Below are 24,520 nucleotides of genomic sequence, written 5' to 3' on the forward strand. Positions count from 1 at the left end.
CACCCCCACCCCCCACCCTTGGGCAGGAGGAGTTAGAGTTTGCTGTCATGCGGATAGAAGCCCTGAAGCTGGCCAGGCAGATTGCCCTGGCCTCCCGTAGCCGCCAGGATACCAAGGTACGGGTTTGGTGCTGCCGTGCGCTGCCTCTTGAGAATGTGGTGTGGTCCAGAAGTTTGTTTGCTAACCATTGGCCAAGCAGGCAATGTCCGTATTCTACAAAGTGATCTAAAACGTTCCAAAAAGCCAAAAGCATAACTTGCGTAGACGCCGAGCTCACCCCTAAGATCCAGTTAAATCTGTGATGAAGGAAACAGCAGGTTGGTTGGTAAAGCTGGTTGAATGGAGGAAAATATGAGAAGCCGGTGTAGAGTCGGTGGAATAAAGAAGTCTAGAATCTTAATGCAGTCTTATTGTACGGTCCGATATAAAACTGGTTAATATCGGCTAAACAAGACAAATAGAAACTTTGAGGTTTTGTTTTCTGTAAAAATCACTTCTCTACTGAACAATAAATAATTCACAACTTTTCTATTTTTATTTTAAGTTTCATTTATTTTTAGAGAGACAGAGAGCAGGTGAAGGACAGAGAGAGAGAGGGAGAGAGAGGGTCCCAAGCAGGCTCCGCATAGTCAGCTCAGAGAGAGCCCCGTGCGGGGCTTGAACTCCCAAACCGTGAGATCATTTGAGCCAAAATCAAGAGGCAGACAGTTAACGGACTGAGCCACCCAGGCGTCCCACAAGTTTTCTGTTTTTCTACAAGTTAATATCTAACTGTAATGAGACCGGATCCTAATCAATAGTAAATAGTGGAACCAAGACCTTCCTGAGACATTGGATTGACCCATAGGCCAGAGTCGATAGAATTACTGAAAAGCAACCCTTTTCTGTAAAGGGCAGATGGTCAGTATTTTAGGCTTTCTGGGCCATCTGGTCTCTGTAACAACCACTCAACTCTGCCACTGTAGCTCAAGAACGACCACAGACAATATGTACATGAATGGGTATGGTGGTGTTCCAGTAAAACCCTTTTTACAGAATAGGACATTGGACCATTTGGTCCGCACACCGTAGTTGGCCACCCCTGCTCTAGAGTAGAGTATGATACTGACCGAGCATGCAGAAATCTTTGTGCCTGGCTTCCAAGTTTGGCGTAACTTTTCTTAACTGTTTGAACGAGTCGCCGAAGACGTGCAAAACTATGGCCCTGTGAGGTTCAGCCCAACCCTCGGGGCTGACGGTGAGCTGTGGTCTCCGAGGACCCGCTTCATGCTCACCCCCCACACTCCGCCCTGAGTTGGGCAGCCCAGTGCACTCTGGCCTTGAACGTGTTGGTGAACCTCTCTGAGCCTCCATTTTTCCAGCTGTAAGATGAGGCTACTAACAGCGAGTTTGCAGGTTGCTGTATAGATGATGTGTGTGGGACGGTGCCATGCCTGGCACACAGTAGGTGCGCAATGAATGAAAGCTGCTCTTGTCAGCTCACCTTCGCTTTTGCCTCTGATCTCACAGCTTCTCTGCTGTAGGGAGTCCAGGGCCCGTTTTACAGATGGGGAAGTGGAACCATGGAAACAGTCCAAAGCCTGACAGTGAGTCACTGACCCAGCAGGAACGAACGAGGACTCCAGTCTCCAAATGCGAGCCCCTTGCCTGTCCATCTCTATTAACAGCTCACTTGATATAGGATCAGAAGTTCATGTGGTGCTCCTGCCCGCAGGGCCTCCCACGTGTGATTTCCCTGGAGCGAAGGAGGGGGGCTCCCTCCCAGAGACATCGCTCACTGAGAGAAAGTGGTCATACTGTGTGTGTCCAGACTGGGAACACTGGGACCCAGGGCAGGGACGAGAATGTTCACACACATTGCTGATGTCCTTATTCTCATGGTCAACCCAGAAGCTTGGATTTAATTTCCACGAGAAAGATTTTTAGAAAGCATTAAGCAGTGATGATTTTTTTCCCCATTAGATTTATTTCTTGATATTCTTGGGTAGTGGCCTGAGGACAGAATGAATTGCTTCAAGTTTGGCCACTGTAAATGTAGTATATTCCTGTCCAGCAGTTTGAGGCAGAATTGAGCATGTTCTAGTAAGAGTTCAGATTGAGTGTGAAATGTTCTGGAAAGTCTCGTACCCCTGCCTCCTTCTTCCAAGGGTGCATCAGACATGACAGTCGGCAAGTAATTGATTGGCTGGCTGTTGACTTCTGTCAATTACAGCCCATTCTCAGACCATGTGTCCTGATTTCCATATAGAAAATACTGTCACCTGACTCTACTGCGTGTGGGTCGGAGAGATGGCCCCAGCCACCTCCTTATGTATTTCAGAAGAGTATGCTAAAAGAAACATTCCTGGGGGTAGAACTGTCTTGGAGCGTAAGGAACATTTTTCTCTGCTGTAGTAACTTGTACCGCTTTTTTGGGTTTCTGTGGGTTTCTCGTTCATGTAGACGCTTGATTGCCCCTTTACTGCTTTGGAAATTGCTGATGTATAGAAAGAGAAACAGCAGCTGTGTATCCAATTTGCTCTTTTTTCCTGCCCATAAATTTCAGCTGCAGGTGACATAGCCCAGTCTTTTTGGCAGCATGGTCTTAAACTGTTGCTAACACAAAAATGAAATCACTTGGAATGAAAAGAAATCACTTGGAGGGATGAAAAGCCACATGAAATATGGTGGCGGTGATTTCTGGTTGCTCCTTCAAGCAGCTTCACTTTACATTTCCCTTTAGACCAAAAGCCAGCTGCGCTGACCTTCGAAGGTCTGCAGTGGGGTTTCCTGTCTCATTAGTCAGGAGATGTTAGAAACGGGGAAGACTCCTTGGGGCCGGGGTGTGGGGCTGTAGCTCCTTAGCGTTTTTCTTCCACCCCCTTCTGGCCGAAGTGAATTCGATCGTAACCTCCCGGGGTTATTAATCTGACCAGGGTGGCCAGCTGTGCGGTACAGCCGCCCCGAGTGTAACCAGGATAGATAGAGCGTAAATGGCCTGTCTGTGTGGCTTTTGCAGAGCGATACAAGGCATGCGAGGGGGTGGATTTCATCTTTGTGCATAACGGATACTGGTTGCGATCCCTGAGGCCGTTGGCCTTTCTGGTTGAGGGGACCCAAATACGAAGACCGAAGGAAGTGTGTGGGTAACGTAGGAATAAGGATCATGTAAATGACAAGCTTCAGGACCGGAGGAAGTCCTAGAAACAGGCCCCTTAGGGAGGCAAAGGGTGCTGATCCCCAGTGCAGCGTTGGATTCCTCCACGAGTCCTGGCTGATAAAGGCAGACGCCTGGGTTTTATGTCGGCAGGAGAAGTTGGCAGGTCTGGGGCAACCTGTGCGGGCGAATGGCCTGACCTCATAGGCTCCTTCTCTCGTGCTTTGTCCGGAAACCACCCACCACCCCCGACATTAATAACCAGCACGATGCCCGAAAGCTGCAAGAACAGTCTGGAGAGCAGAGACAGAGGGCTGGCCTGGGGTTTCACCTCGTATTTGCCAGTTTGGGGAGTTTGCGGTCATCGCCTGCAGCCTGTGTGGAGAGGGGCTGAGGCCACGTCTTGACTCAGTGGGAAGGAGCGGCCAGTCACTGGCTGGTGGCACCTCTTGTGGGAGCGGGTGAGGGCACACACTGAGTGTCATCCTGAGCTCAAAGCCTGCAAATTTGGATGCAGCAGCTCCAACGAGGGGCCCCACCTGGCTCTACCCCCAACGTCCCAGCCTGTGCCCCCTCTCCATGACCTTGACCCAGCTTGCCCTGGGCTCCCAGCCTGACCTACACTCCTGGCCCCCACCCTGTGCACGCGTCTCCCACAGCTCTTGGGGACAGCTGGCTCCCAGACAGGGATCCCACCTTGCTTCCCTTGAGGCCTGGAGACAGGGAACCGGCCACAAGGACTGTGAGCCTGGGTGTGTGGCACGACCGTGAGGCCAGAAAGGCCCCAGGCATGAGGTCTGCGGGTCTGACTGGTGGCAGTGCCCCAGAGGGTCCCATCAGGAACCAGGATCTGAGTGAGTGGATTGAGGGGCCGCAAGCTGATTCCAAAGGCTCCTGCTTTTTCTGAGTTGGGGCCATTTCACATGTTACCACCCTGTGATTTCTCCTGGCTTTGGGGCTTCTCCAAAGCTGCAGTGAGTGGGGGTCTCTGCAAGAGGAACAAAGCTTAATCTAAGCCCGATGTTAAAATATCAGCGAGACACAAGCCTATTTCAGTTAGAAATAGTTCTTGGTTGTAAGAGAAAACAGGAGTGTGTACCTTGGATTTCATTAACATGCAGATACCGCAGGCAGTAATTCAAATGGATTCTGAAGTCATCTGTTCCTTTATTGAAAACACCAGGTGGCCGGGATGAAAGGTGATAGTGAATCACTGTATGTGGTGCTAACCATTGTGTTTACTTAGCAAGCTCATTAATTTATTTATATTTCATTCCCTTCCTTGTTGTACAAAGGACTCAGGCAGCTTCAAGAGCATCAGTTCCTGCAGCGGTCGGATTTCAATTCTGCCCTGTCCGATGAAGTTAGTTTTAGTCCATTTCCCCTCGTGCTTCACAGAGCTCTCTTACTTGGAGTCAGAACTGGATCTCATTCTGGGAAACCTTTTGGCCAAATCACTTCGATCCTCCCATTTTTTCATCTTCCAGAAGACCAGGATGAGTGGATGCTGTCCAGTGTTCCTTCCATTTTGAAATTTTATTCTAATTATTTTTTCAAAGGACACTTTACTTAAAAAGTGACAGGAACAGGTTTTTTTTTCATCGTCTTCAGTATCTTGTGTTTATGAATTTTCTCCGTAAATACAAATAGAGTCTTATTGTCTAGGTGTAATTGTGTCTTTACTTCCTGAGAAGTTTCCCATGTGACAAGTAGAGACTTGAAAACATTTCAAACAGCAGAGATTAACCCATGCACGGGAGAGGCTCCGTAGCTCTGATCTGGTGGCATGCTTTCTTCTGCGAGATCAGCCTGCCAGCTCCTGGGTTTTGCTCAAATGTCCTGCACTGGAGGCTTCTTTAGGACCCGAGGAAGGAAAGATCGTGGCATCCCATTAGACACCAGAGTATCACCAGGGTCTGGTAGAACAGGGGGCCGTGTGCTCCCCTCTCTGAGTGATCATTCGGGGCCCACTGCAGAGGGAGCCCAAACGCTCAACACCAGGCAGGGGCAGCGAAACCCAAGCCCGCTTCTGGGACAACCAAAACCATGGCTGTGCATGTATATGACTAACTGGCCCTAACTCTGTCATCTCCAGTCCTATCCATTAAATTTCTGCCTGAGTTTTCTAAGTTATTTCAAGTTCATTTCCTCTGATGCTCTAGCGGGGGGTAAGCAGGCCTGTTCGTGGGATGGAAGAGAGAGAGCCTTCGGGTGCGCCCCGCCCCCGCCCCCGCCCCCGCCCCGTCGGGTCTTTAACCTTACCTGCTTCCGCTTATAAGACCAGTCCTCCCCGTACTTTCTGCACATCCCTCTTTCGACTCCAGCAGGGTAGAGCTGTGTTCCCTGCCCACGTCTCATGAATTTCCCCAGGAACCTGCAGTCCCACCATGACACTTCACATCGCGTTGGACTCTAGTCCCCAGGGGTGGCGGTTTGCCTGGGCATCCGTGACGGTGTCAGGAGGTTAATGCATAGGACTGAGAGTGTGCTTGCTTGGTTTGGTGTCTCTGACAAAAGAACTAGACTACCAGCCCCGGCTGCACCGTTGACCATGCTCCTAACTCCGCATCTCAAGTGTGTTGGAAATGGCTGAGCTTTGGGTGCAAAGGGAGGAAGAGTAACGGTGGTCCTCCCCTCCCTCCCAGGAGGCTGGTGACTGCCCTGTCCAGTCAAACCAGTGTCAGTTGTGGGAGAGGGCAGGGAATCCCACCACCTGTTGAGGGTCTTACCAGCCAGTGGGGATATTGTCAGCGATCCGGTTTTCGGTTTTGCCGTTGACACAGCAGACTTCAGGCGATGTAACTGCAAAGGAACCCTTCCCTTGGGGCCTCCGCAAACTAGCTTTCGAAGGTGATGTTGGTTGATAGCCACGGTAGGCCCTAAGCTTTGTGTGAACATATCCTTTCAAACGGGGCTGAACGAATGTTCCCCGAATTGAAATGCAGACAGTCTTGCAACACTGATCAGATCTGCAGTTATTCAAAACTAGGCAAATGGAGATTAGAATTCAGCATCGTTCGCCATCAGGCTTTTATTTTGGGAGCGGAGCCCGCCGGAAAACAGCCTTGGTTCTTAAGCGCTGTGCCTAAATGCCTCTGCGTCTGATAAATGGCAGTGATAAGCAGGCACCAGACATGTTTGACTCCGAAAGCTGGGAGTTGGGGAGGCCTCTGCCATTAGCCCCTTTGTCTGCCTGTGCAGGTGCAAAACGATCGATTTCCATAGATTGTATCCGGCCTTTCCCCACTCATCAGTCTGAGCATTTTCTCATACTTTTGATGTTCTTTGTTTCAAAACCATACAACTGACCCACTCACGAGGGGGTGAATGCAAATCCTCTGTCCTATGCGTGATACTAACGTGTTTTTTTTTTTCTAATTAAAAACCATCCCACAGAGAGAAGCTGGTCACCCAACAGATGTCTCCATCTCTAAAACAGCCTTGTACTCCCGCATCGGGACAGCCGAGGTGGACAAGCCCGCAGGCCTTTTATTCCAGCAGCCTGACCTGGACTCCGCACTCCGGATCGCCAGAGCAGAGGTACTGTGTGGCATGCGTGTGGCTCGGAGGAGGGCGGCTCTGGTCGCCCCGGGAAAGGCTCCAGTCTCTGCCACGCGTAAATAAAATTGTGTTTACACCCATGGTCCACAAAGCCAGCATCTTTGGACACAGACTGTATTCTGTAACCATTGCAGACAGAGGCGGGTAGCAGATGGGCTTTGATCTTCCTGGACACCATTGTTTAATGAGCCTCTATGGCCTTGTTTGATTTATAACAAAAAGCATATGCCTTTTAGTTGCTCCCTGGTGGGCATTGCGGAAGTCTGATATCTGGCTTATTTCTGTCTCACGCTCTGGGGAAGTTCTCGGAGTCCAATTATTGTTTGGTGTGGGAAGTTCTAATTCTACATTTATTCAGTGTTTCCTTCTTGGTCTGCGAATCGCTCAGATCTGAATTCACTCCTCTGGAGCTCACCTTTCTCTTTCCTCCCTGATGCCAGATCATAACCAAGGAGAGCGAGGTCTCGGAGTGGAAGGCTAAATACGAAGAAAGCAGGCGGGAGGTGATGGAGATGAGGTCAGTTGTGGTGCTTCCTGGCACCTGGGGCATGGCCCACCTGTGGTCTCATAGCAGCTGGAGCTGCTGTGGCCCATGAACCAGGTCTTCCCAAGAGTCACCTGTTCTTTAAGAGACAAGGTTTATGTTTTCGCAAAAGTATTTTTCGTCATGTTACTCTTATGGAAATATCATGCACCTGAGCTAAACCTTGCAAACAAATAAATACCTGTGCGATGAAAAGCAAATCTCTTTCCCACCCAGTCTCCAATTCCACTCCCCTCAGGTAGCTGCTATCCACCGTTTCTGGTATATCCTTCCAAGAATTTTCCATTTCTTCCTTTTTTTTTGTCTGAAGTTTATTTATGTAGTTTGAGAGAGAGAGAGAGAGCCTGAGCAGGGGAGGAGCGGAGAAGAGGGGGCAGAGAGAATCCCAAGCGGGCTGTCAGTGCAGAGCCCGACATGGGGGCTCGATCTCAGAAATTGTGAGATCATGGTCTGAGCTGAAATCAAGAGTCAGATGCTTAACTGACTGAGCCATCCAGGCACCGCTCTTTTTTTTTTTTTAATTTATTTTAGAGAGAGAGAGAGCGGGGGAGAAAGAAGGGCAGAGGGAGAGAGAGAATCCCCCAACGCAGGGCTCCATCCCATGACCCTGGGATCATGATCCGAGCCAAAATCACAAGTCGGACACTCAACCGACTGAGCCACCCAGGCGCCCCAAGAATTTTCTATTTCTGATTGCAAATGTGTGAATGTGTCTATACAGACTCCATTTTTCTTCCAAAGTGGGGAGTAGAACTGTACATTATCCTGTATTCTCTTTTAACATTGTAAAAAATCTGTTTAATGTTTTTATTTATTTGTGAGACAGAGAGAGACAGAGCATGAGCAGGGGAGGAGCAGAGAGAGAGGGAGACACAGAATCCGAATCAGGCTCCAGGCTCCGAGCTGTCAGCCCAGAGCCCGACGCGGGGCTCGAACTCACAGACTGTGAGATCATCACCTGAGCTGAAGTCATAACCCGCTTAACCGACTGAGCCACGCAGGCGCCCCTCTCTTTTAACATTGTAAATCTTGGACAGATTTTTATACAACTGGACCTTAATGTGTAACAGGTTTAATGGTCCTTGTGTGGTTCTAAGAAAGTGAACTTCACCAGTCTCCGTGGATAAACGGTTGGGTTACCTCCGGAATTTTGTCCGAATGATTTATTTCCATTTGCTGCATTGGTATTAGAAGTGTAACAGCCACCACATCTTGAGTGCCTATCACATCACGTGCCATGTGCCATGTTTCTAGCACACGGTCTCTGTTGCTCCCCGGACCCCTCAAGAAGCGATCATCAGCCCCATCTGACAGTGGAAGGGCTCAGAGAGGTCAGGTGACTTGTCCGAGGTCAGGTGACTTGTCCGAGGTCCCGGAGCTTCTAGTTAGAAGAATGTGATTTTGAATCCACCTTTCTGGTCATAAAACCCCAACTCTTTCCACAGTACCCAGGGGCCTGCCTCCCTCGTCATGTCTGACGGACCTTTTTGCCTTTCACTTTCCTTCGTGATTCATCGTCATCTTAGAGACTAGGAAACCATGTCTTGGGCTAGAACTTACCCTTGGGATGTGATCTTAAAAATGGTATGGCCAAGTGGCGTTTTTAAGAAACTGGGACCCAAGCCTTGGCCCGGGCCATCCCAGGTTAGTGAGCACTGCCCGGGGCTCCAGCTGCTGCCAGGTCTGAGAACCGCTCCTGGGAGCACAGTTCATCTCTCCACACACCAGCCTTTTTTCAGCACAAGCTGAACTGACACATGGGTTTTCCAGTCTCAAGGGAAGAGATGAGAGATCGTTTTGAACGAGATGAAAGATCTGGTGCTGTATTGAAAATCCTCAATAGGCTTGCTTCGTTTTTGAGTCTCAGAGTTTGGGAATAAGGGAAAAAATAGATGAGTTTTTAAAAATTGGTTGGATTGGTTCATTTAGAGGGCGCTTGATTGCAATAGTCGCTGCTGGTTAATTATCAGAATCGGCTACATTCCTGGCTACGGTTTTAAGTAGCAAATTATTTAGGGTAGTCGGATCCCCTGTTTTCTAGGTCAAATATTATCTTCCTGGAAATTCTCCTATTAGTCCCTTCTTCCTACTGATGCTTTCTGTGACCGCTTCTGGAGGTTAATCCGAGCGTGCTGTTTCACACATTCACACTGAGGCCCTGCGGTGGCGTCATTTGAAAATTTCTCTCCTTTATGTCTCTCTCTCTCTCTTTTTTTTTTTTTTTTTCCAGTAGGGGAGTAGAGGAGGGAACAACATGGCTTTCATTTTTTCCTGCCCTGAAAATGAAAGCAGGGCATGCTGGGAAGGCTAGAAGCTCCATCCCTGATTCGTTTTGCGTCCTCGGGTGGAGCTGTACCTCTGGGGGCTCCAGGGAGTGCTGTTGACTAACCAGTGTGGCGGGACTCCGGTGTCACCAGCCGACACAGCCGCACTCGTGTTTGAAGGCCCAGCTGTCCACCTTGGAGCCAGACCAGACCAGGTGACAGTCAGGCTCCGCTTCCTAGCTGCTTTGGGGCCTGTTCCTTAACTCTGTAAGCTGACTTTCCGCCTCTGTGAAGAAGGGTGAATCACAGCACCTCGAGGAGTAAGGGGTATGAAAAGGCTCCAGAGTCGGATGTCTGGATGCGGAGCCAAGCTCGGCCGCTTTGTAGCCCTGGGATTCTGAAAAGGTTCCTGCGTCACCCTGTGCCTCAGTGTGCCCATAGCAATCCTGGCGGCAATCAGGCACCACTTCACTGTGAGGAAGAAAGAGCTGCAAATACAGTGCCACCGAAGCGGCTTCGGGCCCCTGGTCTCCCTGCACCTCTGGAAGGACACGTCCCGCACCCCCTGTGGTCCAGTGATGGGTTCAGGTGGGGCAGCCTCAGGGGGTCCATCGCTGTTTTGTGACTCAGGGGTACAAGGAGGTATTGTTTAATTATAGAAAACGCAAAGTGCTTCTGTGTAGGTAGGATTCAGAAAGAACCCATGTGGGCTCATGTTGCGGTCACCTTTTTTGTTGTGGGTTGGCTTTGGTCGAGGCGCTGTCCTTGGGGCCAAGGTCAAGAAGCCAGGGACAGACACCCAGCAGCTGCGACGCCTTTAGACTCTGCAGAATGCCTTCTGCTTTCACTGGTCTTTTAACCTCATTCAGTTCTCCCACGGCCCTGAAAGTCAGGGTCCAGGGTGACCCTCAACCATACCAGGGAGTCAGCTGAGTCCCCAGTGTCTGTGACCAACCTGTCTGAGCCACTCAGCTGGGAGAGGCAGGGCCAGCTGGAATCAGGGCCGTTCTGGGCTCTCCTGTGGAGATTAACTGTTGGATAATGTAGGTGAAACTCTCAAGTCTTTTTTGAGAGGTTCCTTCCAGAAGGTTGACTTCCAAGAGAGAGGGGGGCTTCTTCACTCCTGGGTCCTTCCACCTGGGGCAGCAGTGAGACAGTCTTACAAGCCGGGGATCTTCGTGCCTTTGTGTAGCTGAGGTTTCTTGAGGCTCTCCAAGAAGTGCTGCTGTTCCTTCTTCCCCCGTCTGCCCCCATCCCCATCGTAGGTGACTAAGTACTGGCCCCTGGGCCGTGAGGGGCCTCTGCTCATGTACTGTGATGCCAGATGTGTGAGATGTTTTAGAAGATTCAGATAAAATGTCTTGAAGTTTGGAGGAGAAATCAGGGAAGGCTTCCTGGAGGAGATGGCATTTGAATTGGACCTTGAGAAGCAGACAAGACTATGAGAGGTGGAAGTAGAGAGGCGAAGTGAACAACATGGGCAGGGTCATGGAGGTGGAAAATCCCAGAGCTGGCAAAAACTCATTTGTTCTCATTGAACCACTTTGTTCATGAGACGGCAGGGAAGGAGGTAAGGTTGATGAAAGCCATCAGGCTCAGGTTCTGGAAGGCTTTGATTGTCAGGCTGAAGGGTCGACCTTATGTTTTTTCCTCAGTGAGCAGTAAGGATGCATCGAAGGTTTTGCCCAGGGGCATGTTGTGTTCAGAGTCATGCACTAGGAAAATGAACTTATTTGGGTATGTAAGAAGAGGGGCGGGGTTGGAGGTGCACCTAGAGGTGTGAACCAACTGTGACAAATAAGACTTGTCCCTTAGGGGCGGCTGGGTGGCTCCATCTGCTAAGCATCCGACTCTCAGTTTCAGCTCAGGTCATGGTCTCACGGTTTGTGAGTTCAAGCCCCCCATCGGGCTCCACACTAAGAGTACAGAGCCTGCTTGGGACACTCACTCTCTCTCTCTCTCTCTTTCTCTCTCTCTGCCCCTCCCCCACTTGCACGCCCTCTCTCTCCTTGCTCTCAAAATAAATAAACTTTAAGAAAAAAAAAAAGTGGGGCGCCTGGGTGGCGCAGTCGGTTAAGCGTCCGACTTCAGCCAGGTCACGATCTCGCGGTCTGTGAGTTCGAGCCCTGCGTCAGGCTCTGGGCTGATGGCTCAGAGCCTGGAGCCTGTTTCCGATTCTGTGTCTCCCTCTCTCTCTGCCCCTCCCCCGTTCATGCTCTGTCTCTCTGTCCCAAAAATAAATAAACGTTGAAAAAAAAAATTTTTTTAAAAGAAAAAAAAAAGACTCGGTCAGGCTGCTGAGTCCAGCATGGGGACCCTAGCGTCAATTAGAAGCCATTCTGTTGTCACAGTTCCAACGTATTTTTACTTCCCTTACAGGAAAATAGTGGCTGAGTATGAGAAGACCATCGCTCAGATGATAGGTAGGTGTCCTGACTGGCGGCCTCAAGCCTCCCCGAGGCTTCTGAACCACGGGGGGAGGGCTTTGAAGTTAGACGCTCCGAGTGTGTTCATCTTCGGCCCCTCTTAGAACATGAAGTCCTTCAGGGAGGGACCGATGTTAGTGTGTGTGCTGCTAAAGTGACCGCTTTTCACCGAGGGACCAGAGCATCCCAGAATGTGAGCCTGGGGGCCTCCTGGAAACACCTGCTAGAATGTTCCTTAGCACCATTCGTGCCTGTGGGAAGCCATGGCAGTTACCTCAATGGCCACCATCGAGCCAGGACTTGCCCACTTCATGGGGAAAGAGGTTTGGGTTGGTTCCTAGGGTGTTTGGGGGATTTCTTGGCTCATGAGAGGGACGAAGAATCAAATCCCTCAACTCTAACTTAGACTCAAGGGACAAGATACTCAGCCTTCACGCAGGGTTCTAGGGCAAGGACGGTGGAACGCGTGTCAGTCCTGCCTGCCCCCCCCCCCCCCGCCCCCCTGCGCGTTACCTGATCTCACGGGGATGGGCATTGACTCAGAATCCGTCTTCGCACCCCTGGCAGCCGGTCCTGACACTGCTTTGGCCTCCAATAAAAAATGGCCTCAAGTGGCAAGTTCTACACCCCCTGGCACTTAAAAAAAAAAAGAAGAAGAAGAAGAATGGGAAAAGAGCTCACAGAAGCACTAAGCCCATTTTCACACTAATGATCACTATTCAAAAACGATGCTATGACTTGGCAGGGGCGGGGGAGATTTTTTTTTATTTATTTTATTTTATTTGCTTAGGTCCAGGATGCCAGTTTAAAAAAAAAAAAAAATCTTTACTCCTGAGGACACATGGAGTAAAAGCCCCAGCTCACTGCACACCAGTTTCTGTGTCGAAGCTGGACGCTGGGTTAACAGATGATTCCTCTCTCTCTCAAACGTTTGGGTCTGAGTCATGCTACCACACCTCTAGCTTGTCCCAAGATAAATGAGAGCAGCCTTGGGAATGGTGAAGAGGCTGACAACTGAGGGCTTTCTATTCAAAGGGGCTTTCATTTTGATTTATTACAACAGAGGCCGTTTCTCCCAGATCTCAGGGAGAGTCCATTTGGGTGTTTCTAAGGATCAGCTCGTGGCGTATGGTTTCTATCGAATGAAACCTCTTTATTAAATTGGTATACGAATTTATGAATACATATGGATGAGATATTAAAAAAAAAAAACCTCTTGGAACCAAAGCTGCCTGTAAAAGTGGTCAGGAAGGAGGATTTATGTCTTCCAATATACAGTGTTTGACACGCTGAGCACAGTGTGGCCTCCTGGAGTCTTAGGTTGTGAAAACGTCACCCAGACCTACCGTGGCTCATCTGGAAATATCCTTCTGCATCTCAGCGTCCTACATTGTTATTTTTGCCCTTGGTGCGACACTTGGGCCAAGGTTGAGAGGGGGTAAAAGGGCAGGAGCCTCTGCCCCTGAGAGAATGCCATCCGGAGCCACCTGCTAGCACTCGGCTGGCTATTTTTGATACAAGTAGACATTCGTTCCCTCTTAAACACCGAAGAGTAAGAATCTCTCTCCCTGGCGCAAGTGGCCCGTCCCTGCTGGACAGAAAGGTTACTCAGCTCTGACTTCCTTGCAGCCTATTTGCCGGTGGGAGTAGTTCGGAGAGCATTTCAATTCTAGGCAGGTTGAGTGGGTGGAGCTCAGACCGCAGGCGTTAAGGCTACGCACCCCCAGCCCCCCACACCCCTCCCCCGGGGAGACCTGGTATGTTTGGCCGAAGGGTCCCTCTCTTCAAGAGCTGTGATCTCACCCCTCTGAGCATTTTCCTGTTTGGGGGTGTTTGAGCGCTGGCGGAGGCCCTGTGAGCGCCCTCCGGTGTCCCTAGCTGCAGGCAGCACTGTCACCCAGGGTGACGCATGTCCCGTCCTGGTTCCCCGTCCTCGGGCACCTTCACCAGCCACTTTTCAGACCTTGTTCATCAGCTGGCACGTCTGTGGCTGCCACCTGTCAGTCACTACTGCAGGGCATTGATGAGGGCCACGGCAGATTTCCAGGTCCTTGTGTCCTTGCAGACAACGGCGTGGGGCTGAGGCACAGCCAGGACTCCCTGTCACTGCGGGCAGGACCCGCCTTCTTGCTGGGCAGGCTGTGGGTCCCCATACGTGGAAACATACCAGCCTCCTCTCTCTCTTCTTCTCCTTTGCACCCGCCTACCCAGCATCCCTGGTGGGAGGGAAAAACTCAAGCTCCAGGAGCTTGGCAGTTCAGGCAGAATGAACACTGGTAGCGTTTTGAAGTCAAAACTTCACCCCACCTGCGCCAGCCCCTCCTGGCTGCAGCCCGGCTCTCTGGCTTCCATGTAACCGTCACAAATGTTCCACGCCCGCGTGACATGTGTCCTGCCATCGTCGTCCGTTCTCGTCACATGTTACTAAAGAGAATATGCTCTTGAGTTCAGAGACTGCATACTTAGGATTCAGAACCAAAAAAAGACCTCTGTGCTTTTCTGCATTCCAGGTTGTTGCAATTGATTTTTTTTCTGCTTTCCTAACAACTGCCCTGATTATCTGTTTTGCTTCCATTTTCTGTTGCTTCTTGCCCTTTGCTTGCAAAACACACAGGCAAGCCTGGTAAGTAAACGCTTCTTCACCTAACGTGACACCTGCCCATTGCAACCCGTGTCTGTCTGTTTGTTTGTTTCTGTTTTTGTTACTTTTGCTATTGTGTATTTGCCGCATTCCCCCTCCCCCCCCCCGAAAAACATGGTTTAATAGTGTTTTGCCTGCAAAAAGAAAAACAAAACAGAAAAACCTCCAAGGGCATTGTTTTGTTGTTGAGTCTGGAGCATTTTGAGTTTAGGGCTGATTTCCTGATGCCAAGAACCTGACTGCGTGTGTAATTTGCAAGAAGATTTGTGGCGCATTCTCACCTCCTCCGTCTCCTGGGAACCGGGAAATTTCTATTTTTACAAGCCTTTTGGGGGGAGGGCAGGAAACCTGAGGCAAGCTAAGTCTCAGATCCAGGAAATCAGATGGACTCTGTTTGATAAATGGCTTTTTACAAGCCAAGTGAAATGTATACGTGGCCTCAGATCAGCCCCGGAATGTGCATTGTACCATGTGCCGAGGACTAAGGAAGCAGCTAAAACGTAATAAAAACAAGTGTTCGGTTACTGGAGCATCGTTTCTTTTAGGAGTCTGGGCGCAGCAAGATTGCGGGCGGTTCTTTTCTCGCCGAGTGTTAAAAAGCTCCCCCTCTGTGAGTGATTGATGCGACATCACGCCAGTTTGGGGGTGCCCATGATGCTGTTGATGATGGGTCACTGATCCTGGGTTCTTATTATGTCACAGGCTTCATACACATTTTCACTTAATCTTCCCTGAAATGCCACGAGATAAGTAATGTGAACCCCTCTTTCGGCTCAGGAGGCTGAGACTCCTAGAGGTTAAAAACCCTGCCCAAGGCAGCAGAGCTGGTGAGTGTCAGAGCCAGGACGGAACGAACCTGGGCAGTCGAGAGTCTGGCGCCTGGGTCCTTCCTCTCTGCCCCGGCAGCGGGGGCTCTGGAGGCAGGGGTGGAGGTACATCAGACATCTTCCGGGTCTGTGGCTCTCCAAGCGTGACCCCTGGACCAGCCGCTTCAGCATCACCGGGGCACTAGTCACAGATGCCGATTCTCGGCCCCACCGCAGACCTGCCAGATCAGAACTCACTGGGTGGGGCGCTGCTGTCTGTGTTTAAACAAGCCCCCGCTGATTCAGGTGCACGATCATGTGTGACAACCCCTTCATTTTGGAAATGAGGCCCTGAGCCCCCGAGAGTCAGGACTTTTGAATGAGTTTGTCTCACAGCCGAAGCTAAAACCCAGGATGTGGTTCCCCTGTCCTGAGCCCTTTCCCTCCACAGCATGCAACAAGAATACACCTAACTTTAGGAGACAGGACAGTGCCGATCCGCCAGGAACACAAGGGAAAGAACCCAGAGCAGCGTCCCTCTGCTTTTTTTTTTTTTTTTAAGTTTTTACTTAAATTCCAGTTAGTTAATATATAGTGCAATATTAGCTTTAGGTGTAAAAATGCTTCAATACAATACCCAGTGCTCATCACAAGTGCACCCCTTTCTTTGAAGGGAGCTTCCTCCTTCCAGGTCTGTTACTAACAGGCTCGCGGAGAGAGAGATGGTTATGAGCATGGCTTGGGGTTTGGATTGCCAAGGTTCTGCACGTTCATTCACAGCACGGATGTGTTGAGGCACCCTGTGAGTCAGGCGCTGTCCTAGGCTCTGGGATTAAAGATGTGGACAAAGCAAGACTTAAGACCCTGCCCTCACGCAGCGTGCATTCTAGGCAGACAGACAGCCGGTGCACACCAGTGTGCATGCATGTCTGACCGCTGCCGGGAAGAGAATGGACTGGAAAGTAGGGAGGAGGCGCTTCCCGCAGATGCTCAGGAAGGCGCCTGGTGTCAGGAACCCGAGTGAGTGGGGAGCCGTGGACGTTCACGGTAGAATGGTAGTGGGGGTCGGAGGACACAGCAGTTCCTTTTACTAGGCTCAGCCACTCTGAACTGGCCAGAATTCTTAGGTACATAACTGAGAAAGTCACTTTGACGGAAAGAGCTCCATTTTTGTCGGAGTTAAAACATTTGCTGTGTCCAAGGAAATGTCCGTTTCTGTGCGAAGCAGAATTTCAGGGCTGGTGGTTATGTGGGCCTTGGTTCATGGGATGTTTTAAGGGTGAAACCTTTTTCTTTTCCAATAACCATGTCTTTATGTCGATAATATATAGAAAGACCTGTTCCTCGGAGCCCAGACTCCTATACCTTTTTATCTTGCTCAACACAAAATTCAGTAGTGAGTTTTTTCCCACCTTATGGATCTGTTGGCCACCATCAACCACATAGCATCCCTGGGGCCTCGAATGTTGATTTTGAGGGGTCTGCATTGATCAGGTTGAAGACGGTGGCTGGTTTCCATCCCTTCTAACACTGCAAAGGCCCAGGTCTGCGATGCTGGAGCTGTGGGGGTTTTTGTGCCTTCAGAGACGGTCTGGGTGGGCTCGGGGAGCGGGTCCGTCCCAAGTCTGGGTTGCCCCGTGCTTAGACTGACCTGCGATCTGAGGCCTCAGCTGCCTCTGAGACCAGGCTGGGATGCACCGGTCCCATCGTCTGTTCTTTGTGTCTCTTGCCAGAGGATGAGCAGAGGGAGAAGTCAGTCTCCCACCAGACTGTCCAGCAGCTGGTCCTGGAGAAGGAGCAAGCCCTGGCCGACCTGAACTCCGTGGAGAAATCTCTGGCCGATCTCTTCAGGAGATACGAGAAGATGAAGGAGGTCCTTGAAGGCTTCCGCAAGGTGTGTGTGTGTGTCGGGGCCGAGCAGGTGGCCAGACGTGCGGGGCGGGAGGAGGAGGCACAGGTTGAGAGAAGGCACAGGGAACTGGACTTGGCTGTCCAGCGTTATACCCGCATCAGGGAGTTCTTGGGGTTCCCAGCACCTGGGCTGTCTTTTCTGTGGGTACGACCTCTGTCCTCTGTCGTGTCAGAATGAAGAAGTGCTGAAGAAATGTGCCCAGGAGTACCTGTCCCGGGTGAAGAAAGAGGAGCAGAGGTACCAGGCCCTGAAGGTGCATGCAGAGGAAAAGCTGGACAGGTAATGCGGCCTCAGGTCTGCTCCCAAAGACCTCTCGGCACCCCCTGCCGAGGCAGGCTGGGAGCTCCAATCACCCCACGGACCCTGGCTTAGAAAAAGCAGATAATCCCTCTGTGTTTTTTCAGTGTGACTTGTGATAACAGTGTCCTCGGCATCTTGATAAGTGGAGCGTGCTTGTTGTAATCTCCAGGGCACCCACCCAAAGCATTTTGGCCTCATGGGAATGGGGGTTGGGGGCAGGGTGGGGGTGCTCCTGGGTTCCTAAGCAGGCCCCCGCTGGTACAGGAACTGGATCCAGACCGTTCCCACCGCCCAGAGCTGAGAGGAGGAAGGTGGGAAGGGTCTCCGGGGAAGGGTGATCTTTTCTGAGCACCGCCGCCCCCCCCCCCCCCACCTTGTGTCCGTAGGGCCAACGCCGAGATCGCGCAGGTCCGAGGCAAGGCCCAGCAGGAGCAGGCTGCCTACCAGGCCAGTCTGCGGAAGGAGCAGCTTCGTGTGGACGCTCTGGAGAGGACACTGGAGCAGAAGGTAACAGCCGACGGCCGGTGGGGCTGGTCAGACCCTCAGATCAGCAGAGGCTGGGGTTTCCTGCGGCCTCCGCGGCTCCCGGGACAGGTGTATGCCTCGTGAGCATACGCTTGTTCTCCATCCGGAAGATCCAGTGTGAGGCCAGCCCTGTTACTGTCCTCTCTGCTCTTCCTGGAATTGCCGTCCGCTTGGGTGTTTGCTGCTGGTTTTCGCTCCCTTTTCAGCATCCATTCATTTGTCACACATCTACTGAAAAATCTCGATGTGCTGGGCATTGTACTCCGCCCTGCATCTATCTAGACGCTTACCGGTGGGGGAATCGGGTAACCACCAGAGGCCAGGGGCAGATGCAGAAAACGGGCCACGTTGGGGTCGAAAGGTCCCCCAGATGTCCGCCTGCTTCCACGGATGGGGGGGGCCCTCCTGAGGTCCCTTAGCTTGTCCTGATCTCCGGTCTAGCACTCAGTCCACTGCACACACCCTCTCCCCGGGTGTCCAAATGAGAAGCCCCTTCCGCCCAAGAGTCCGAATCTGGGTAACTGTGGGCCAGGCAGTCTCCCTCCCTGAGTATGTTTCCAGAACAAACCCATATGGTTGATCCACTGAGCCTTCGGAGTCCCCTGGATGGTTATCCGAGAACCCAGTGGCCTGGGATAGCATCACTTCACCTGCATTTGGGCCTTAATGGGTAGTCACAGTTGGGGCGGGGGTGTCCTTTGGGGGCCGATGGCACCAGTGCCATCGCATGGTGCTGGGTCCACAGTCTTCCTGGCTGTCCAGAATTCAGCACTAGAAAACCCACATTCCAGATCATTCTTGTTCTTTGCCTTTTCTTTTTGGGATGAAGACAAGTGGCCGCCAGACAGAATTGTATTTTTAAAAAAGAAAGAAGGAAAAAGTCTGGACGGTGCCAAATACCCCAAGTCTGTTCAACCGCTTCGATTTTCCAGGCTCTGCTCTGCGTTCCTAGCAGTAAGCACAGAGTCAGGTCCAGCATTTACTCATTCTGTCTGTATTTTTTGAGCGGCACTGCATTGTTAGTGTTAAGTGGGTGTTTACTTTTAAAGATTTAAAAAAATTTTTTTTAATGTTTATTAATTTTTGAGAGTGAGAGACAGCGTGAGCAGAGGAGGGGCAGAGAGAGAGAGAGAGAGAGAGAGAGAAAGAGAGAGAATCCAAAACAGGCTCCAGGCTCCGAGCCATCAGCACAGAGCCCGATGCAGGGCTCAAACTCACGAACCATGAGATGGTGACCTGAGCTGAAGTCGGACACTTACCCGACTGAGCCACCCAGGCGCCCCGAGTGGGTGTTTATTTTTTATTCTTTGAATGTTGATAATCCATGTGTGGCATATTGGGTGACTCCTGAAAAGTGGAATACTCCTTTAAGTTAAAGACCACATTCCCCCCAGCATTTTGGGCACTGAGGCAGTTGGGCATCAGATGTTTCTAGGTGGAAAATGCAGCAATATGTTTGTTCCCTTCTGTTTACATCAGGATTCGATGGTGTTTGCACTGTATCCTGGTGTCAGCTAAAACAGTAGAGGTAAAACCCGAGTCAGGATAGATGTTTTCTAGGCAACCTGGCCTGTTGAGACTCTTCCATTGCCAAATGAAGGTAATGATAAACGTTCTGGCAAACTAGAAAACACGGAAGACGGCGAGGTGGGGTGCACCGTTTTGGAGAACAGAAAAGATACAAATAGATCTGCAACCATCTGAGACTAAAACCGAGGAGACACGGATTTATCCCCTGAGTTCTTCCCTACGGGACTCTGAGATCCAGAAGGGACGGTCTCTGTTTTAAAGAGATTCAGAAGCATTATCCTCTCCCCCCCCCCACCTCCCCACCAGGCAGTTCTGAAGTGAGGGTGCTGGGCATTTTGCCCAGTCAGGGTGCTGGAAAGGCTGGTGCCCAGTGAGCTGAGCTGCGTGGTGGCTGTTTGCTAGGCAGTGGGCCGATGCTGCAAAGACAGAGCTTGGAGAACCTCCAGGAGTCCATAGCGGGTCCGCCAGTGCCTCTCAGCCATCAGTCGCTGGACGTTACGCTGAATAAGTGAGATAGCAAAGCCGTCTAGGAGCCAGGCCGGCCTCAGTCTGTGCTCCAGGCTTGGAGCCTGGCCAGCTGTGTGACCTTCCGTTAAGCGCGACGCGTAACCTCTCTGAGCCTCCGTTTCCTCACTGAAAAGTGGAAGTAACAGTGGCTCCCACGAAGGGACTGTTGTGGGAACCGAGTGGGGCCGCTTCCCCGGGGTGTGTTTGGCATGGTGCCTGGCACACAGGAAGCGTGCTGGTAAGATGAAAAGTTATCCTGGGTGGCCCCAGCAGCCACAGGTTGGCAAGAATAGTAATTTCAGGATGAGCGACCAGTGCTGCGTTCCTGCAGGGCACCCCTCTTCCCGCAGGCATCTCCGTGCCTCTCAGAACGGAGCTCTCAGGGCTGTGAATTCGAGCAGGGGGTGAGCCGGGGTCGTGACCTTCCGGGTGGGGCTGTCTCCCGGCGGGGGCTGGTGGCTGAACTGCAGTGAGGATTGAATTCCTCTTCCACTAAGAAGGCCCGGCTCTTCCCAAGTAGTGACACTCAGGGGTGGCACCCGGAGCCCATCCCGGAAAGCACGGGACACACGGCTCTGAGCTGGACCAGGAGGTTCTGAGGTTTCCAAAGAAGGGTCTTGGGTTAGCCCCAGGGGAGAGGCTTGAGGTTGAGGCTCCCCGTCCACAGGGACCTCGAAAAAGTGGCTGTGGTGTGTTCCTGGGATACCGATCCAGCCCCCTTGGCGAGGGCCATTCGAGATGGGCCACCAAAGCAGGTCGGCATCAGGGCAGAGCCACACCTGCCTTTGAACGGACTCATCCCGTCGGATCCCCGTTCCCCGGACAGTGTTGTCTGCTGGTCGGTGCGGGCTGAGCATGTGGTCAGCTCCCCCCCCACCCCCCCCCCCCACCGGCTTTGGCACACGGGCAGAGCGTGCGTGGCACGAGGGAACCTAGAGCATCTCGCATCTGCCCCTGCCCCTCTCCCCACCTCCCCATATCCGCAGCACCCCCTCGTTTCGCAACCTCTAAATGCTAGAGACCCTATTCAAGTAGGATTGCTCAATGCTTCCTGGTGACATTTCTCAAAAAAAGCCACCAAAGAGCTCAGCCTGGACCGTCCTTTCATGTCCGCATCCCTCAGAGGCAAATGAAAGAAAGAGAACCAATGCTTGCTTCAGCCCCTACTGCGTGCCGGTCACTGCTGGGGAGCTTTGCATTCTGACCGCATTCCTTTCTCAGACAGATGTTATCATCCACATTTCAGAGATAAGGACACCAAGGCTCAGAAAGGTTGCGTGAGTTGCTCAGGGTCACAGCTAGCGCTCGGATGTGTGCTTTGATTCATCCCTCGTACCGCTTTGGAGAATTTCAGGGGGACCAAGAAGCCTGGGGCCCCCGGGCCCCTGGAAAGCCCAGAGACCATTCTGCTGGGCTTGATTTCAGACAGCCAGGAGATTTCAGCAGCCTTTTCTTTTCTGTTTTGTCTTCGCTTTCAGAATAAAGAGATAGAGGAACTCACCAAGATTTGTGATGAACTGATTGCCAAAATGGGGAAAAGCTAACTTTGAACCGAATGTTTGGACTTGACCATTGCGTGCAATATGACCGTCGGCACACTGCCGTCCTTCCAGCGACGCGGACAGGTTCTGTTTTCACTTTTTCGTATGCACTACTGTATTTCCTTTCTAAACGACATTGATTTGATTGTATGCAGTACCAAGGAGACTATCAGAATTTCTTGCTATTGGTTTGCATTTTCTTAGTATAAATTCATAGCAAGTTGACCTCAGAGTTCCTGTATCAGGGAGATTGTCTGATTCTCTAATAAAAGACAAACCGCTGACCTTGGCCTTGCCCTCTGTACATGAGTTCCCAGGGTGAGCGGCTTTTGGATTTAATATGAACTTGTACAGCTTGCACAGGGACTCTTGCCTTAAGGAGTGTAAACTTGATCTGCGTTTGCTGGTTTGTGTTTAAAAAAAAAATGCATGTTTCAAATAAAATTCTCTATTGTAAATAAATTTTTTTCTTTGGATCTTGGCAGTAAGCGTGGCTATGATTTCTTTTCTGGGAAGGGTTGGGTCTTTTCTCGCCTTTGTTAGAAATCATATCAGATCTGGCCATTTCCTCCTCTCTGTCTGGCTCACTTCTTCATCCATAGATTTAAATAACATTTCCTTCGTTATCGTGGCTGTTTGTAGGTTGGAAGCTAAGGAGAAGTATTGGTTTGCTATTTTTTAAATGCTTATGGGAGTGTATTGAATTAGCTTAGATTTGGTTTTTACAAACGCTTTCTGAGTTTTGGCGGGAAAGTCTGTTTTCCTTTACTGGCTCGGGGAAGTTGCACGCTGTCCCTCTTCCTATGCATTCTTTTAGTGTGTGACCATCAACCCTGAAACATGGCCCAGTTCCCTCTAAAGGACCAGCCCCAGGCGAGCGGTTACCCACAGGAGACAGGTAGTGAGGCCAGTTGGGAGATGACGGCGGGATGCACCGGCCGTAGATTCTTTAACGGCTCCTGACTTGCTCCCAGCTTATAGGTTGGGCAGTGAGAGGGTGGGAAGGTATCTTAGTTTCCTAAAATGGCCACCACATCACATATTAGCAGCTTAAAACAGTAGAAATGTATTCTCTCACCGTTCTGGAGGCCAGAAGTCCCAAATCTGAGCACCAGTGGGGTTTTTTTTTCCCTCCGGGGCTATGAGGTGGAGTCTGTTCCTTGCCTCTCGAAGCAGTCCCTGGTGTCCCTTGGGTGGTGGCTGTGTCACTCTAGTCTCAGCGTCTGTCTTCATGAGCCTTTCTTTTCTGTGTCTCAACTCCCTCTCCTCTCTCTGGTAAGGGCACCACTCATTGGATTTCGGGCCCACCCCAAACCCAGGATGATCTCTCAGGATTCCCGATTACATCTACGAAGACCCTGTGTCCAAATAAGGGCACACTCCCAGCTGCGGTGGGCATTTTTGTGGGGTCCGAGTGTGCCCGTGGGACGGGTGGTGTGCCGCGTGAGCTTGGAAAGCAGCCGCGAGCCCCCGGTGGCCCTCAGCTCAAGCGCCCCTCGTCCTGCCCAGGCGCAGCGACCACGGGCTGTTCCCCTCACGTGGGACCACCCGACGCCTCACAGGACAGGCATCAATCACCGGGAAGGAAAGACAGCCCGCCTCTCCAGAAGCGAGTCCCAGCCTCTGGCCTCACCGTCAACCCCCCTAACAGGGCAGGGGTCTGCCTCCTCCCACCGCCCAGCCACCTCCGCCCGGTCCCGTCTCCCAGTCTCCCCTCCTCACGGCTCAGCCGGGCCCCCCCAGTCTCACTTGTCCAGGCCAAACCCCTCCCCCGCCCTCACCCCAGATTCTGATCTCAGCTGTGTTCTCAAAACAGCCCAGCCTCTTGCTCTTGAAAGTTTCTATTTTTCTTATTACCTAAGCAAAACTTTTCCATTGCTAAAGAGTCCAGAAATGCAGGTAAGAAAATGAAACAAACAAACAAGCAAGCACCATAATCCCTAAACCAAGAAATGATCACTGCTGATGTTTTTGTATTTATTTTTCTATGCCTTGTTTCCTCAGTGTGTGAAATATTTATTAACTTATCTTTTCAAAGGCGGGATTATTTGGAGTTCAGCCCCCTGCGTGCCGTTTTGTAAACCTTTTTTCTTCGTGTAATACTATAATGTAACCATCGTGTTATGCAAACTTTTATATCAATAAATACAGCTCTTTCTCATCATTTCGAATGACTGCATGTATTCCGTGGTGCCCAAAATGTGTCTAACCAGCCAGCCGCCCACTACTGGACATTCATATTGTGTCCATTGTTTTGCTGTCATTATGCACGCACATTGCATTGAATTGCCTTATGCATACACGTTTGTGGACAGGAGTTTTCCTTAGGCTGAATTTTTAAAGTGAATAACCTGGGTGAACATCGTCACTACTCCCGCCCAAGTCCAAGTTGGCTTTACGGCTCGTTGCAGTGAGGGAGGACAGCCACCAGGGGGAGCTGTAGGGCACCGCCGGAAGGGCGTCTTGGGAGGCAGGTGGGACAGGATTCGGACTTGGTCCAGCTGCTTCTGGGGAAGACGGCAGGAAGCAGGGCTTTGCTGCGTATTGGATGCTCTCGGGGCAGAGACAGTTCTCAGGTTGGGTATCTCATATCTTCGCTAGACCAAGGCAAAGCTGTAGTTGGTAAAGAAGCAGTAGTTGCTCATATGCATTAGCCAGGATGGAAGGATATTTGGTCCTTTTTGGGGTTTGAATAATGTTCAGGTTCTGTCTGTTCAGACTGATTCTGGGTGGGGCTTGTTTTCTCTCGACCCATCACAGCGCAGCTAGTCTGACACTGATTTTCCGCAAAATTGTTTGCGTTCGACAGGAGAACAGCAAGGCGTCG

General features: G+C 51.1%; 1 protein-coding gene across 14 annotated transcripts in view; it reads left to right on the plus strand.

The window, feature by feature from the left end:
* The window catches only part of TACC2 (transforming acidic coiled-coil containing protein 2), a 215,030-nt gene extending 192,853 nt beyond the window's left edge, over positions 1–22,177 (plus strand). For 5 of the 14 annotated variants that reach the window (XM_040486647.1, XM_040486649.1, XM_040486654.1 and 2 more), the window contains 9 exons: positions 27–116; positions 6,533–6,676; positions 7,138–7,214; positions 11,885–11,928; positions 14,546–14,554; positions 17,112–17,272; positions 17,463–17,569; positions 17,977–18,097; positions 21,631–22,177. In XM_040486647.1, coding sequence (XP_040342581.1) covers positions 27–116; positions 6,533–6,676; positions 7,138–7,214; positions 11,885–11,928; positions 14,546–14,554; positions 17,112–17,272; positions 17,463–17,569; positions 17,977–18,097; positions 21,631–21,696 — 819 coding nt within the window. In that variant the 3' untranslated portion in view covers positions 21,697–22,177. The remainder of the gene's footprint in view (positions 1–26; positions 117–6,532; positions 6,677–7,137; positions 7,215–11,884; positions 11,929–14,545; positions 14,555–17,111; positions 17,273–17,462; positions 17,570–17,976; positions 18,098–21,630) is intronic. The other 9 variants (XM_040486655.1, XM_040486657.1, XM_040486656.1 and 6 more) reach the window with 2 other exon arrangements.
* Positions 22,178–24,520: the final 2,343 nt, after the last annotated feature.

The sequence above is a fragment of the Herpailurus yagouaroundi genome, unplaced genomic scaffold (genome assembly GCF_014898765.1).
Source record: "Herpailurus yagouaroundi ecotype Mexico unplaced genomic scaffold, PumYag 163, whole genome shotgun sequence".
Classification (NCBI taxonomy): domain Eukaryota; kingdom Metazoa; phylum Chordata; class Mammalia; order Carnivora; family Felidae; genus Herpailurus; species Herpailurus yagouaroundi.